The sequence below is a fragment of the Heterodontus francisci genome, chromosome 16 (genome assembly GCF_036365525.1).
Source record: "Heterodontus francisci isolate sHetFra1 chromosome 16, sHetFra1.hap1, whole genome shotgun sequence".
NCBI classification, from domain to species: domain Eukaryota; kingdom Metazoa; phylum Chordata; class Chondrichthyes; order Heterodontiformes; family Heterodontidae; genus Heterodontus; species Heterodontus francisci.
The window spans coordinates 30992547-31008093 of NC_090386.1; the positions used below are offsets into that span (position 1 = coordinate 30992547).

General features: G+C 43.4%; 1 protein-coding gene across 1 annotated transcript in view; it reads right to left on the minus strand.

Moving 5' to 3' along the window:
• The window catches only part of pdrg1 (p53 and DNA-damage regulated 1), a 39983-nt gene that overhangs the window by 7940 nt on the left and 16496 nt on the right, over positions 1 to 15547 (minus strand). Inside the window, exons 2-4 of the mRNA XM_068048087.1 lie at positions 14018 to 14093; positions 3424 to 3498; positions 1385 to 1465 (exon numbers count right to left, since the gene is read on the minus strand). Coding sequence (XP_067904188.1) covers positions 1385 to 1465; positions 3424 to 3498; positions 14018 to 14093 — 232 coding nt within the window. The remainder of the gene's footprint in view (positions 1 to 1384; positions 1466 to 3423; positions 3499 to 14017; positions 14094 to 15547) is intronic.

Consider the following 15547-nt stretch of genomic DNA (forward strand, 5'->3'; position numbering starts at 1 on the left):
AGAACTGAATCTGGGTCGCTGGAGCTGTGAGGCTGCGGTTGCCAACCACTGCACCACTGGAGAGATGAGGAAAAGATTTTTCTCAGAGGGTTGTGCAACTTTGGAACTCTCTGCCTCAGAGGGTGGTGGAGGTGGGGTCGTTGAATATTTTTAAGGTGGAGGTAGATAAATTCTTGTTAGGGCAAGTGAATCAAAGATTATCAGGGGGAGATGGGAGTGTGGAATTCGATACTTAAACAGATGAGCCATAATCTTATTGAATGCAGAGCAGGCTCAAGGGGCCGAATGGCCTACATCTGCTCCTAATTTGTATGTTCAGATGACCAAAAGCTTAGACAAAATTGGTTTTAAGGAGTATTAAGGCCACTAATGGTGCATGGAAGGAAACTGGCGATATGCAAGAGACCAGAATTACAGCAGTGCAGACATTTGACTGTTCTAGGGCTGAAGGAGGTTACAGAAATGAGGGTGAGGCCATGGAGAAATTGAAAACAAAAGGATGAGAATTAAAAAAAGATGTGTTGGTAGTCCAGGAGCCAATGTAGTCTCTAGAGATAATACTGTGACCTTACAATACATTAACATCCCACATTTGGGATATGACGTTCAATTCTGGTCACCATGCTATGGTTAAATAATGGAAGGAGCAAGGACGAGTAAGACTGGAAAGAAATGAGACACGGAAAGGATCCCAAGCTGTACAGTTTTTAAAAAAATATATACAAAAGCTCATTTACCAAGTACTCAACTATGGTTAGTAACTTGAACAAGCTGGTTAGAAGATCTTAATCAAGGAATAAAATATTGAACAGTTTATGTAAAGTAAACCTAGTGTACACATTCAAATTAAACTGGGAAAGTAGGTCCAGGACATAAATGTAACTTGAAAGGGGATATCAAGAAGAACTACTCATAGTTGTAAATGTTTGGAATAATCTGCCAGGCAGGGTTTTAGAAAAAAAAAACATGAAGGACATTTAATCAGCTATTAGGAATAGTGAGATTTAGGCCACGAGAGGGGTAAGCTTCAACTGACTGTTCTCATTCCAAACAATTTTTTTTAAAATGTCGGTGTTAGCTGTTCACCCAAATGTGTGAGCAATTCTATGGAGGGTACAAGTGGGCTAGGCAACTTTGAAGGAATAAGGCCATTGCCTGAAATATGTTCCTCGCTAAACACTTTTTTGTTTAAATGTTAAAAGGAAGAGCAGCAACAGGGTTCACCCCCTCTCTGCCAGACAGGACAATGTCAATTTCAGTACCCAATCACTCCACTGGCTGAGATCAGCTAAATCAGAGAACAGGATTGAAATGATTGAGGGCCACAGGCAGCTTTAGGTATACTTTACACACAAAGTTAAAAGAACAGGTTAAAAAGAGTCACCTTGAGCCTCATTTAAACGATTAACTTTCACTTTCAGTTGATTATAAAGCTTGCGTATTTCTTCATCCAACTGCTCTTGGTCTAAAATATCAAAGTAATGCCTGAGTTAAACTAAGGTAATTGTTCATATCAAATCATCAATAGTGTAATGAAAGTTCATGAAATGTGGCTTATAGAGGTCAATTACAATAAGTCCCATACTCCTTTGTGTTCAGCTCAACCTGCTGTAACAGTTACAGAATTGACAGTACAAATAGGCCATTTGGCCCAACTGGTTTGTGCTTCATACAAGCCTCCTCCAATCCTATCTGTACAGCCTTCTCTCCTCATGTACTCTCAGAACAGTTTTGAGGTCAGACTGCAACTGAACATGATGGAAGACAGCAACTCCCTGTATCTCTCTGATGAAAAGAAGAGACTGCAACTGGATTTCAAGACAGAAAAACCATTGAAACAAGTCTGAAAGTGTGTACTGGGCCCCAACGAGATGGCAAGATTTAACTGCAACCAAAGACTTTACATTGAACTCAAAAGACAGTAAATGAACTCCAGCTATTGCTTCAAACCCTTCCCCTTGATTCTTTCCCCTTTTGTGTCTCGAGTGTCTGTTTATCGCGTATGCACGTTAGCGTGGTCGTGTCGCATATTGTTTCTAGTTTGAACTGAATTAAGAGTTTTAAGGTTAATAACCTTACACTTTTCTTGTTTAAATCTAAGAAAACCTGTTTGGTTGATTTCTTTGCCATTACAATTGGAGAGCAATGAACAAGGATTCACTGGGGGTAAGCTAAAAGGTGTTTCAAAAATTGAACCCGGTTAAGGTCAAACCAGGAAAAGGCCGAGAGGGAACCCCTAGACCCCTTTCTCACCTGGTTGTAACAACTACTAAAACAAACTGATTAATGTTTGAAAATGTCACACATTCAAACTAATTTCTCGTCTATGAAGCCCTCAGTTCCTCTTCCCCCTAGATTTGGGAATTTTTCAAACAATGCAATATTAAGTAGTAGCCAGGAGATTTATATTAGACCACATAGTTTAGCGTGGATGTGCTCCAGAACTAGCTGCGCCCCGAGCCGAGCTGTTCCAGTATAGCTACAACACTATCATCTACCCAACAATGTGGAAAACTGCCCAGGTATGTCCTGTACACAAAAAGCAGAACAAATCCAACCCAGCCAATTACCGCTCCATCAATCTACTCTCAATCAGCAAAGTGATGGAAGGTATCGTCGACAGTCCTATCATGCAGCACTTACTCAGCAACAACCTGCTCACTGATGCTCAGTTTGGGTTTCACCAGGGCCACTCAGCTCCTGACTTCATTCCAGCCTTGGTCCAAACATGGACAAAAGGGCTGAACTAAAGAGGTGAGGTGACACCATCTAGGACAAAGCAGTCTGCTTGATTGGCACCCCATTTACAACCTTCAACATTCAATCCCTCCACCACTGACAGATACTGGTAGCAGTGTGTACCAAATACAAGATGCACTGCAGCAACTCACCAAGGCTCCTTCGACAGCACCTTCCAAACCCGCGACCTCGACCACCTACAAGGACAAGGGCAGCAGATGCATGGGAAAACCACCACCTGCAAGTTCCCCTCCAAGCCACACACCATCCTGACTTGGAACTATATCACCGTTCCTTGTCTTTATCAATTCTGTGCTTATTTTCAATTATTACCCCCATCTCCAAGTGCCAATTAACTTTGCCCCAGATCAATGTCCCTAAAAGTATCCTGAACGCCAGCTCTGTGCTGATTGGCCTATAGTTCTGTGTTTATCCCTCTCCCATTTTGTCGCTGGGTCAAAATCCTGGAAGTCCCTTCCTAACCCTGTGGGTGTACCTACACCCCAAGGACTGCAGCAGTTCAAGGCAGCAGCTCACCACCACATTCTCAAGGGCAATAAGTGCTGGCCTAGCCAGCGACGCCCACATCCTGTGAAAGAATAAAAAGTTGCCTACAGCCCACATGTAGATGACTGATGTCACTCAAAGACAAGTATTTTAAATGGACTGTATACAAACACTTACCCTTCCGAATCATGTCCCTGGTTCCAGAATTGGGGAATTTGATAAACATGTTTCCAAAACAGACCATCACATTACCTGAAAAAGAAATAGGAAGGGAGCCAGTTGTTACCAATTTAAGTGGTCAATGAGCTTTGATGACCTAACGCGCAAAGTCTAAAGGCAGTACTTCTGTACTAAAATGAGAAATAAAAGTAACAATTCCAAATTGTGAACATAGCACTCCCAATACACCTAGCCCACTTTCTGGTTTTGCTGAGTCAGCCATAGCAGCAGTTCATATGCTTTAGTGCCCTGAGCGAGTTGGGAGAATTTTCAGTTGGACTTGCTGCTCCGGATTGCAGTCCAGTAACACCTGCTGGAAAATACACGTTGTGAAACATTGGTCAACAGCATTCCCAGTTCCCAGAAACTGCTGCCATGACATGACACCATACAAAGTCCAGGATCCAGGCTCAATTGTTGAGCTGTGTTTAGGTGACTGACCTCAACCAGACTGACAGATTGGGTATTCAGCATCCCCTGCTTGATGGGAAAGAGATATCATCCAGGGTTCTTGCTCCTGATCAGCATCCAGTACTACAAGAGTCAGGATTGCACTCCACTAACTACAACTCTCACTCACCATATAGGCTGACATGAAAGAATTCCCATTTGGGTGAAGTGGAGCAAGTGATGCAGGTTTCAGTCGGAAAGCAATTGAAAAACAGTGATCACAATTACAATTGTTATGGAAAAGGACAAAAAAAAATCCAATGCAAAATTACTCAAGTGGAGGAAGACTAATTTCAGTGAGTTGAAGTGATCTGTCCAGGTGGATTGGGATCAAAGATTGGCAGATAAAACAGTAAATGAGCAATGGGAGCCCTTCAAAAGAGGAGACAGCTCAGGTACAGACCAGCCACATTGCAACAGCTGGCCGGGGGGTGGTGGGTGGCGGTGGTTAAAGAAGGGACTAAAGATAGAGGAGATTAAAATGAAACAGAAAAAGGACGTTTTTGAAAAATAGTAAAAGGGTAGTCAAAGGAAGGGTGGGGCCAATTAGAAACCAAAAAGGAAACCTTGGAGGCAGAGGGCATGGCTGAAGTACTAAATGAGAAACTTTGCATTCATCTTGACTAAGAGCATGTTGCCAATGTCACAATAAAAAGAAGGTAGTAGAGAAATTGGATAGGATAAAAGTAGATAAGGGGAAGGAACAAGAAAGGTTTGCAGCAAAGTAGAAAGGCCATCTGGACCAGATAGGATACTTTTAGGTTACTGAAGTAAGGGTGGAAATTGTGAAGACACTGGCCACACTCTTACAATCCTCCTTAGATATGGGAGTGGTGTCAGAAGATTGGAGGATTGCAAATGTTACACCCATGATAAAAAAAAAAACAGGAGGGATAAACACAGAACTATGGGCCAATCAGCACAAAGTTGGCGTTCGGGCCAAAAGACTTGCAGGTTGGTAGGTAAATTGGCCATTATAAATTGCCCCTAGTATAGGTAGGTGGTAGAGAAATATAGGGACAGGTGGGGATGTGGTAGGAATGTGGGATTAGTATAAATGGGTGGTTGATGGTTGGCACAGACTCGGTGGGCCGAAGGGCCTGTTTCAGTGTTGTATCTCAAACTAAAAACTAAAAAAAAAACTAAAACTTTTAGGGACATTAATCTGGGACAATGTTAATTGGCACTTGGAGATGGGGGTAAAATTGAAAATAAGCACAGAATTGATAAAGACAAATCATGTTTGACTAATATCTAACCATATCCCATATCTAAGGAGGATTGTAAGAGTGTGGCCAGTGTCTTCACAATTTCCACCCTTACTTCAGTAACCTAAAAGAATCCTATCTGGTCCAGATGGCCTTTCTACTTTGCTGCAAACCTTTCTTGTTCCTTCCCCTTGTCTACTTTTATCCTATCCAATTTCTCTACTACCTTCTCCTTTTTATTGTCTGAATTCTTGATGAAGTAATGGAAAGGGTTTATGCAGTTCATGTGTATATGGACTTTCAAAAAGGTGTTTGATAAAGCGACAAATAACAGACTTGTTAGCAAAACTGAAGCTCATAGGATTAAAGGGGCAGTTGCTGCATGGATACAAAATTAGCTGGGGGCGGCACAGTGGTTAGCACCGCAGCCTCACAGCTCCAGCGACCTGGGTTCGGTTCTGGGTACTGCCTGTGCGGAGTTTGCAAGTTCTCCCTGTGACCGCATGGGTTTCCGCCGGGTGCTCCGGTTTCCTCCCACAGCCAAAAGACTTGCAGGTTGATAGGTAAATTGATCATTGTAAATTGCTCCTAGTGTAGGTAGGTGGTAGGAGAATGGTGGGGATGTGGTAGGGAATATGGGATTAATGTAGCATTAGTATAAATAGGTGGTTGTTGGTCGGCACAGACTCGGTGGGCCAAAGGGCCTGTTTCAGTGCTGTATCTCTGACAGAAAGCAGAAAAGTAGTGGTGAATGGCTGTTTTTCAGACTGGAGGGAAATGTGTAGCAGCGTCCCCCAGGAGTTGGTGCTGAGAGCATAGCTCTTTTTGATATATAATAATGACGCTGGACGTGGGTATACTCAAATGTAATGAAGAGTGAACAGGATAATAACAGACTTCAGGAGGTCAGACAGACTGGTGGAATGGATAGACAGATGGCAGATGAAATTTAACACAGAAGTGTTAAGTGATTTATTTTGATAGGAGGAATGAGGAGAGGTAATATAAATTAAATGATGCAAGCCTAAAGGGTGCAAGAACAGAGACCTCAGGGGTGTACATACACAAGTCTTTGAAAGTGGCAGGATAAGTTGAGAAGACTGTTAAAATGGTAAACAGGATACTTGCCTTTATAAATAGAGGCAGAAAGTACAAAAGCAAGGAAGTTATGTTAAACCTTTAAAAACACTGGTTAGGCCCCAGCTGGATTACTGTGTCCATTTCTGGATATCAATGCTCCTTCGCCAACATCTTCCAAACCCATGACTTCCACCACTTAGAAGGACAAGGGCAGCTGATGCATGGTGTCATGCAGGCCCCCAACTGCCAAGAATGAGGCACATTAATTTTGGGCTGCCACTAGGTGGCGGTGCAGTGGCACATGCACAAATGCAGTCTGTGCCACTAAAACGTCGCAGTCTCCGACGTCAGGCAGCTGCCAGGATTAAAGATGGTGTTGCTCAAATAATCACACGATGGCAACCTAAACACATGGCAGCACACAATGACGGAGGGGAGTGAGCGAGCAGGCGGGCAGTGGTGGGAAGGAGGAGAGCGTACCCGCCACCATCAAAGTCTTCGACCGCTCTTTCCCCGCTCCCCCACCCTCTGCCCACATTACCCGATGAAGTTATCTGTGCATGCGCCAACCAGTCCTGGCAACGCGGAACGCAGAGCATGCACAGAGGGTAGGGACCAATTTTCGCATGTGCGCAGATTGGCGCAGTCGGATGGCGTCAGCTGCCGGCTGCATTGTCAATAATCACTTTGTTAATTTTGTCATGAACAATGATTTTAAACTGAGTAGTGTTAAGAAAGGACACGTTGAACAGATCAGCCGTGGCTGGAAAAGACATCTGCATATTAACAGACAGCAATTGGAAGGACAAAGGACCATTCCCTGATGCATTCTGCCCACAATGGACCTTGCTCACCAGGTAGTGTGTGTAACAGGAGCATTCCAGAGACTGCTAAGGTGATAAACAATAGTACAAATATTTTGAACAGGGTTAGAAGCAGACCCAGATAGGGTACTGCTAGCAAAGATACAATTGGAACAAGGAGACTTGAATTAGAAGACAGGGGAAGGAGAGGGGGGAGTGGCAGAGAGGGGGAAGAGGGAGAAAGAAAATATTCTGGAAGGAATGTGAAGAAAGAGAGCTGAAGCGGCTTGAGTTAGCTAAGGGGCGACAGAGTAACCCCAGGTGAAAGCATGGCCAATATGGAGAAGTGTAATTCGGGGCTGGGTACAAAATTGTTAAAACTAGCTCAACTAATTCCAAAATGCGATGAGGAAGATGCAGAAGAATTTTTTTGTGTGTCCTTTGAGAAACTGGCAAGGCAGCTAAAATGGCCAGCTGAGACCTGGCCTCTTTTACTACAAAGCAAGCTAACTGGAAAAGCCCATGAGATTTACTCCCTGTTGCCAGATGGGAGTTCATCAAATTATGAACTGATTAAAAATGCTATCCTCGGGCACATAAATTAGTACCAGAAGCCTATCACCAAAAGTTTAGAACCCTCAAGAAGCAAGTCAATCGAACTTATCTGCAGTTTAAAAGTAAGCAGCTGGCTTTTGACCAGTGGGTCTTAAAGTACAGCTCTGCTATGAGAATTTCAGAGAAGTAATTCTGTCGGAGGAATTTAAACACTCTCTCCCACTCTCCATAAAGAACCTTGTAGAGGAGTAGCGGGAGCAGAGAGCCTGGCAAGCAACCATTCTGGCCGATGGGTTTGCTTTAATTTATAAGTCGGTTTCCCAGGGGAAAAATCTTTCCTAATCACCCCCACAAATCTGAAAAGGACAGAAGGTGGAGAGGTGATAGGCGCCCAAGCAGTCCTGAGAGAGAAAAACAGGAGACAAAGGTGGCCCTCCTCTAGCCAAAAAGGAAGGTGCTGTGAACAATAAGAGTGAGACCCGGAGACATGTGTGTTTCACTGTAATAAAGCAGGGCAGCTAAAAGCTGAGAACTTAAAGGGAAAACCTGTAGGAATAGTCAGGGCACACCCATTCAGGTGAAGAAGTGAACCTGATGGAAAGCACAGCAGAACAAGCTGTGGCTTTAACTGCGGTAAGAGTGAGACTCAGGAAACTTACGACTGCAAGAGCAGGAAAATTTAGTAGGATTCCTGAAGGCTATCAGGGTTTTGTGTCTGAAGTAAAAGTAACCCCTTACCAGTTAAATGGGGCAAGCAAACCCATAGTAATCTTCAGGGACACAGGGGCCACTAGATCCCTTTTACTGGGAAAAGGCCTGACCTTTTCCCCCAGAGAGCGCAGTGAACACCAGAATGGTGCTGAATGTTATTGGAGGGCAGTGTATGCCTGTACCTATACACCGGGTCCACCTGGAGTGTGACCATGTTTCGGGACCTGTGACTGTAGGGATTGTCCTTAGTTAGCCTGCGGACATGGTTGACCTGCTCCTATGTAATGATGGTACCCCCCCCCACCCCCCGCCCCCAGTAGTGAAAATGAGGTTTGCCTGTCCGAGACTTTCTTTGGAAAGTTAGGAGACCCAGGGAATGAATTAAATGGATTTTCCCTAGCCGAGGCTCAGCGAGCCGACCCAGTATTGAGAGTTAGCACAGACTGCCCAGTCTGAAAGTGAAGCAGAGGGGGTTCCTGATTACTACTATTTAAAGAATGAGGTACTGATAAGGAGTTCTCCTCAGAGTCCACAGTTGTTCACCCATTAGTGGTGCCGAAGAGGTACTGGAGAGAAATATTAAGGGGCCCCGAGACTACAGTGGCTGTACATGTGGGTATACGAAAGACCAAAGCCCGCATAAGACAGCGGTTTGACTGGCCAAAACTCCACAAGGATGTGGTGGAGTACTGCAGGAGTTGCCACATGCGCCAGGTTGAGGGGAAACCCCAACCTACAGTGAAACCTGTACCGTTGTTAGGAGGATCCTCCAGCAGAGGGCTGGTGAACTGTAATGGAGCCCCGCAGAGAACAAAAGGGGACAGGCAGGCATAAGGCTGGCAAAAGTTTAGAAAGAGAATGGGAAAAAGTGACCAAGAGGGTAGGTTGAAGGAAGTCCGAGAGGAATCCTGGATGAAAACCCCTATATCAGCCAACACCTAGAAATTTGAAAGGTTAGGCCCCACATCCTCCTATGTAAATGCAGACACTAGATGCACCCCACCAGAGTTGCTAACAGTATTTACAGGAACCCGCAGAGACAAAGAAAGACCTGTATGGGGAGAGAAACTGTGAGGGTGATGCCTCACCTAGTCAAAGTGCCACAGGAGTGCAGTAGAGTCTGCACGAATGTCTCCAGGCAGGAGTGTTCTCTGGGACAAAGGGGAGATTAGCAAAGAATCCTCCCCCACAGTCAGAACCACAGAGAGAACCACCCATCCCCCTTTTGTCAAAAGCCTTTGCAGGACTCAGCAAAGCACTGAGTGTTCAGGATAGACCCGCCCACTACTAACTCTCCTGAAAAAAAAATTACCTCATAGGAACAAATATGCTAGGCAGCTGTGGAAATGGGCAAAACAGAAGAGAAACTTCCCCGCCCCCCCCCAAAAAAAAACACATGTTTATTGGGATGCCAAAAAAGTGGCGATTTTAAATGGTTTTAGGATTTGTGAATGAATGAGAAAAAGGCATTTTTTTTCTGTATCTTATATTTCCTCTCGACCCTTTTAAATGAAATGTGCTTTTCTCAAATTGCATTTCATTCTGGTGGGTGTGGAGGTGTCATGCAGGCCCCCACCTGCCAAGAATGGGGTACATTGACTTTAAACTGTTACTGGAGCGAAGAAAGGACTGGTTAAACAGTTCAGACATGGCTGGAAAAGACATTTGCATATTAACAGACGGTGTTTGGAAGGACAAAGGACCATTCCCTGACACATTCAACCCACAGTGGACCTTGATCACTAGGTATTGTGGTCAGACCAGTTAGTCACATGACTAACCTGCTTGACAACCTGGGTTTTTCTGAATTGTACAAAAGGTTTGAACTCAAAGTCTGTTTGCTCCTGAACTGAGAAGATCTCTCCTGTCTGCTCCCATCTCTTTCTCAAGCCTCTGAATCCACTGAAGGCACATGAACCCCAAGAGAGAAAACTCTCCTACAGCGAACAAGGTTCAAGAAGAATACTGGGCCCAAATGAAAAGCAAGATCTACCTACAATCAAGGACTCTACAGTGAGCTCGACGAACCATAAAAACAACTCCGATGTTGCCTCAAATCTTTCCACTTTATTTATCTTCTGCTCTTTTCTGTCTCTATTTGCATGTATCACGTATGCATGCTAGCGTGGGCACGTCGTGTATCCGTCGGCATCAACTGAATTAGAGTTTAAGTTTAATAAATTTCAACTTTTCTTCTTTAAACCCAAGAAATCCTGTTTGTGCTGGTTTCTTTGCCTTATAATTGGAAACCGGTGAACAAGGATTCACCAAGGGGGAGCTAGAAACACGGTGTGCTTAAAATTAAACCCCGTTACAGTAAGACCAGGTGAAGGCTGAAAGGGAACCCTAGACCTCTTTCTCACCTGGTCGTAACAATGGAAACACCACCACCTGCACGTTCCCCTCCAAGCCACACACCATCCTGACTTGGAACTATATCGCCATTCTTTCACTGTCACTGGATCAAAATCTTGGAACTCCCTTCCTAACACTGTGGGTGTACCTGCACCACATGGACTGTAGTGGTTCAAGAAGGTTGCTCACCACCACCTTCAAGGGCAATAAATGCGGCTTAGCCAGAGACGCCCACATCCCAAGAAATAATTTTTTTAAATGCTTTGAAAATTTACTGGAGGAGATTTACTAGAATGGTACCAGGGATGGGGGAACTTTAGTTACATGGAAAGACTAAAGAAACTAGAGAATTTTCTCTAGTGCTGATGAAAGGTTATCAACCTGAAACATTAACTGTTTGTCTCTCCACAGCTGCTCCCAGAGTTGCTCAGTATTTCCAGCATTATCTGTTTTTATTTCAGATTTCCAGAACCCACAATAGTTTGCTTTTGTATTTTTTACTCTAAGAAGTATGGTTGGTCTCGTTAGTACAGAAAAGGAGAAGGGGAAAAATTTGATTGGAGGGTTTGGAAAAAGTAAAAAAAGAGAAACTGTTTCCATTGGAAAAAGGATCAGTAACCAGAGGACATAGAGTTAAATGCAATTGGGAAAAAGAACCTAAAAATGAGATAAGGAAAAAGAATTACACCGTGAGTTGTTGTGATCTGGAAAGCATTACCCGAAAGGGTAAAGTTAGCAGATGCAATAGTAACTTTCTAAAGGAAACTGGATAAATATTTGAAGGGGAAAAACATTGCAGTGCGATGGGGAAAGAGCAGGGGAGTAGGAATAATTGGATAGCTCTTTCAAGGAGACAGCAAAGGCAAATGGATGGTAGTTCATCAGATAGTGGTACCACCAAAGTATCGCCGGGAACTATTAAAGTAGCACATGAAATTCCTATAATGGAACATGTGGGGATCCAGAAGACCAAATCACATACAAGTCAACATTTCTACTGGTCAGGCCTTTCCAAGGACGTGCTGTAGTTTTGTAAAACATGCCATACGTGCCAGATTGTGGGAAAACCGCAACTGGCCATAAAACTGGCACTTGCAATTCCCATACCAGTTATCGAAGAACCATTTAATAGGGTGTTGGTAGATTGTGTAGGACCTTTACCGAAAACAAGAACGGGACACCAATATATACTCACTGTCATGGATATGGCTACTCTGTTCCCAGAAGCCAGTCCCTTGACGACAATTTCTGCTAGGATAGTGGTAGAGTAGTTAACCCAGTTTTTCACTAGATATGAATTCCTGATTGAGGTTGAGTCGGCTAAAGATTCTAATTTTAAAATTTTTCAGGAATTTATGGGTAACTTGGGTATAACAGGTAAAGTCTTCAGCATACCACCCAAAGACACAGGGAGCTTTAGAAAGGTATCAGACCCTCAAAACAATGATAAGGGCATAGTCATGAATATCCCCATGATTGGGGATAAAGGGCTAGAATTTCTTTTGTTTGCCACAAGGGATTCACCTAATGAATCTATAGGTTTTAGTCTTTCTGAATTAGTTTATGGACATGAGAAAAGAGGACCTCTGAAACTAATTAAAGAAAGGTTTTTGGAACAGAGGGATGAATCTTCTGTGCTAGACTATGTATCCTTTCTACAGGGCTCAGTGTTGAATCCCTTGCTGTTTGTGGTATACATTAAAGATTTGAACTTAAATGTGGGAGGCATGATTGGGAAGTTTGCTGATGACACAAAAATTGGCCGTGTAATTGATAGTGAAGGGGACAGCTGTGGACTCCAGAAAGATATCAATGGTTTGGTAGAGAGGGTAGAAAAGTGGCAAATAGAGTTCAATCTGGAAGAGAGGGGTAGGTAATGCATTTGGGGAGAGCAAACAAAGTGAGGGAATACACAATAAACGGGAGGATATTGAGAGAGGTAGAAGAAGTGATAGACCTTGGAGTGCATGTCCACAGGTCCCTGAAGGTGGTAGGACAGGTAAAGAGGGCATATGGAATGCTGTCCTTTATTGGCTGAGGTATAGAATACAAAAGCAGGGATGCAATGCTGGAACTGTATAAAACACTGGTTAGACCACAGCTAGAGTATTGCATACAGTTCTGGTCACATTACAGGAAGGCCACAATTGCTCTGGAGAGAGTACAGAGGAGATTTACAAGAACATTGCCAGGGCTTGAAAGTTGCAGCTATGAGCAAAGATTGGATAGGCCAGGGTTGTTTTCCTTAGAACAGAGGAGGCTGAGGGGTGACTTAATTGAGATATACAAAGTTATAAGGGGCCTAGACAGAATTTACAGGAAGGGCCTGTTTCCCCTAGCGGAGAGGTCAATTACCAGGGGGCACAGTTTTAAGGTGATTGGTAAAAGGATTAGAGGGAACATAAGGAAGAACGTTTTCACCCAGAGGGTGGTGGGTGTCTGGAATTCACTGCCAGGAATGGTGGTGGAGGCAGAAACCCTCAATTCTTTTTTTAAAAAAAAAGGTACCTGGACATGCACCTGAAGTGCTGTAACCTGCAAAGCTATGGACCAGGTGCTGGAAGGTGGGATTAGATTGGGCGGCTAGTTTTTTTTCAGCCGGCATGAACACAATGGGCTGAATGGCCTCCTTCTGTGCCTTAAATTTTTCTACGGCTTTCTATGGTTCCATCATTTTATGATTCTATGTGATGGAGGTTTACTAATGGTAAATTTGTACTACACCTCAGCATGTCAATGCCCTCAGGAAAGGGCAGTAAACTTGGTAAATAAAGCTTCTGCAGTCCTCAGTGGTTAACTATATTCTTTGGTAGCTCCTCCCAAATCCACAACATGCACCACCTAGAAGGATAGCGGTAGCAGGTGCATGGGAACAGCAGCAGCATCTCCAAGTCACATATCATCCAGACTTGGACATATATTGCCATTCCATTGTGGTTGCTGGGTCCTGGAATTCCCTATGTATTTTATACTAGAGAAAGTATGTTTGGTCTCCTTAGTGCAGAGAAAGAAGGGGAAAATTTGATGGAGGTCTTCAATTTCATGAAGGGTTTGGATAAAGTAAATAAAGAGAAATTGTTTCCAGTGGCAAAAGGATCAGAAACCAGAGGACATAGAGTTAAAGTAGTAAAAGTAAAGTAAAATTGAGGGAGTATCTTCATCACAGACTACAAGCAGTTCAAGGTGGCTCACCAACTACCTTCTCAATGTGCAACTAGGGATGGATAATAAATGCCAGCCTTATCAGCAATGCTCACATCCCAATAAATGAAAAAAAAACTTTTCAACACTTTGATTCTTTTCTATGAGCACTCTCAAATCAGACAGGAGAGTCTCAATCCTACCATTTTTTCAATCCATTGTTTAGTGGCTGGTAAAAGGTATTCATACCAGATTGGTCAATGTTGTTTTGTAATGCTCTCAGTGCTTCACGGTTCCGATTTCTCTTCGCATCCAGATCAACAATCTGAAATCCACCAGACAAAAAGACCAAGTTCAGGCACAACTTTTATTATCTCTTGGTACCGATCTCAGAAAGCAAATACAGTTCTTCACCTGGATTATTAAAAGCACTTGGAATTGCCCAATTTGATACTGAACAGTAAACCATGTGGAAAGTTTGCAAAGATCACTATACATGTGCAACTGAAAATATTTCACTGAATTGTAGGAGGAACATAGGAATTGCTAGATGATAAAAGTCCAAGGTCCATATGGTTCACCTTCGACCATCCTGCTCGTCACACAATACAACGATAAATAGAAGTGTTAACTAAATCAAAGAAACTAATCTCTATCCACAGCAGACAGGAGGTGAGGAAAACCCCAGTGGTGGAGAGCTTTAGGAACCATAGGTCCAAAGCCACCTGTTCCTTCCAAAACTGCTATACTTACCACAAAAATCTGCAAATGTTGTGTACTTTTATCTTCAGATCATCCCTGGCATTCTCATTTTCCCAGCTCTTGAAATTCCACAACCACCAATGCTAGCAGTGTGATCAATAGACTTATTCAGTGCATTGGTACCCAATGCATAGGCAAGAAAAATTAAGTAGGGGACAAATGAACATGCAACAAGATGGTTTTTTGTTTAAATAAAAAAAAAAGACGACTTTTGTGGACTCTTAACTGCCCTCTGAAATGGTCTAGCAAGCCATTCAGTTGTAACGACCACTACAAAAGAATTTTTTAAAAAAAGGAGCATCCAGCCTCAACCCAGACACTGGAAACAAGAGGCACAACTAGCCAAGTCAACCCAGCAAAATCCTCCTTACTAACTGCTCGGGACCTCTGCCAAAATTGGGAGAACTGTCCCATAGACTTGTCAAGCAACAGCCTGACAGTCATACTCACAGAATCATACCTTTTGGCTCCTCCATCACCATTCTGGCTATGTCGTATCCCAGGAGCAGGACAGATCCACTAGAGATGACAGCACAGTGGTTTATAGGTGAGAGTCCTCAACATTGACTCAAGACCCCATGAACATAGGAAAATAAGAACAGGAGTAGGCCATTCAGCCCATTGAGCCTGCCCCGCCATTGAATAGGATCATGGCTGATCATTCACTTCAATGCCTTTTTCCCACACTATCCCCATATCCCCTTATGTCTTTTGTATTTAGAAATCTGTCAATCTCTGCTTTAAACATACTCAATGACTGAGCTTCCACAGCCCTCGGAGGTAGAAAATTCCAAAGATTCACAACCCTCTGAGCAAAGAAATTTCTCCGCATCTCTGTCTTAAGTGGCTTCCCCCTTATTTTGAAATTGTCCCCTGGTTCTAGACTCCCCAACCAGGGAAACATCTTAGCTGCATCTACCCTGTCTATCCCTTTGAGCATTTCAATGTGATCACCTCTCATTCTTCAAAACTCTAGAGAATACAAGCCCAGTATCTCTCTTCATAGAACAGTCCTGC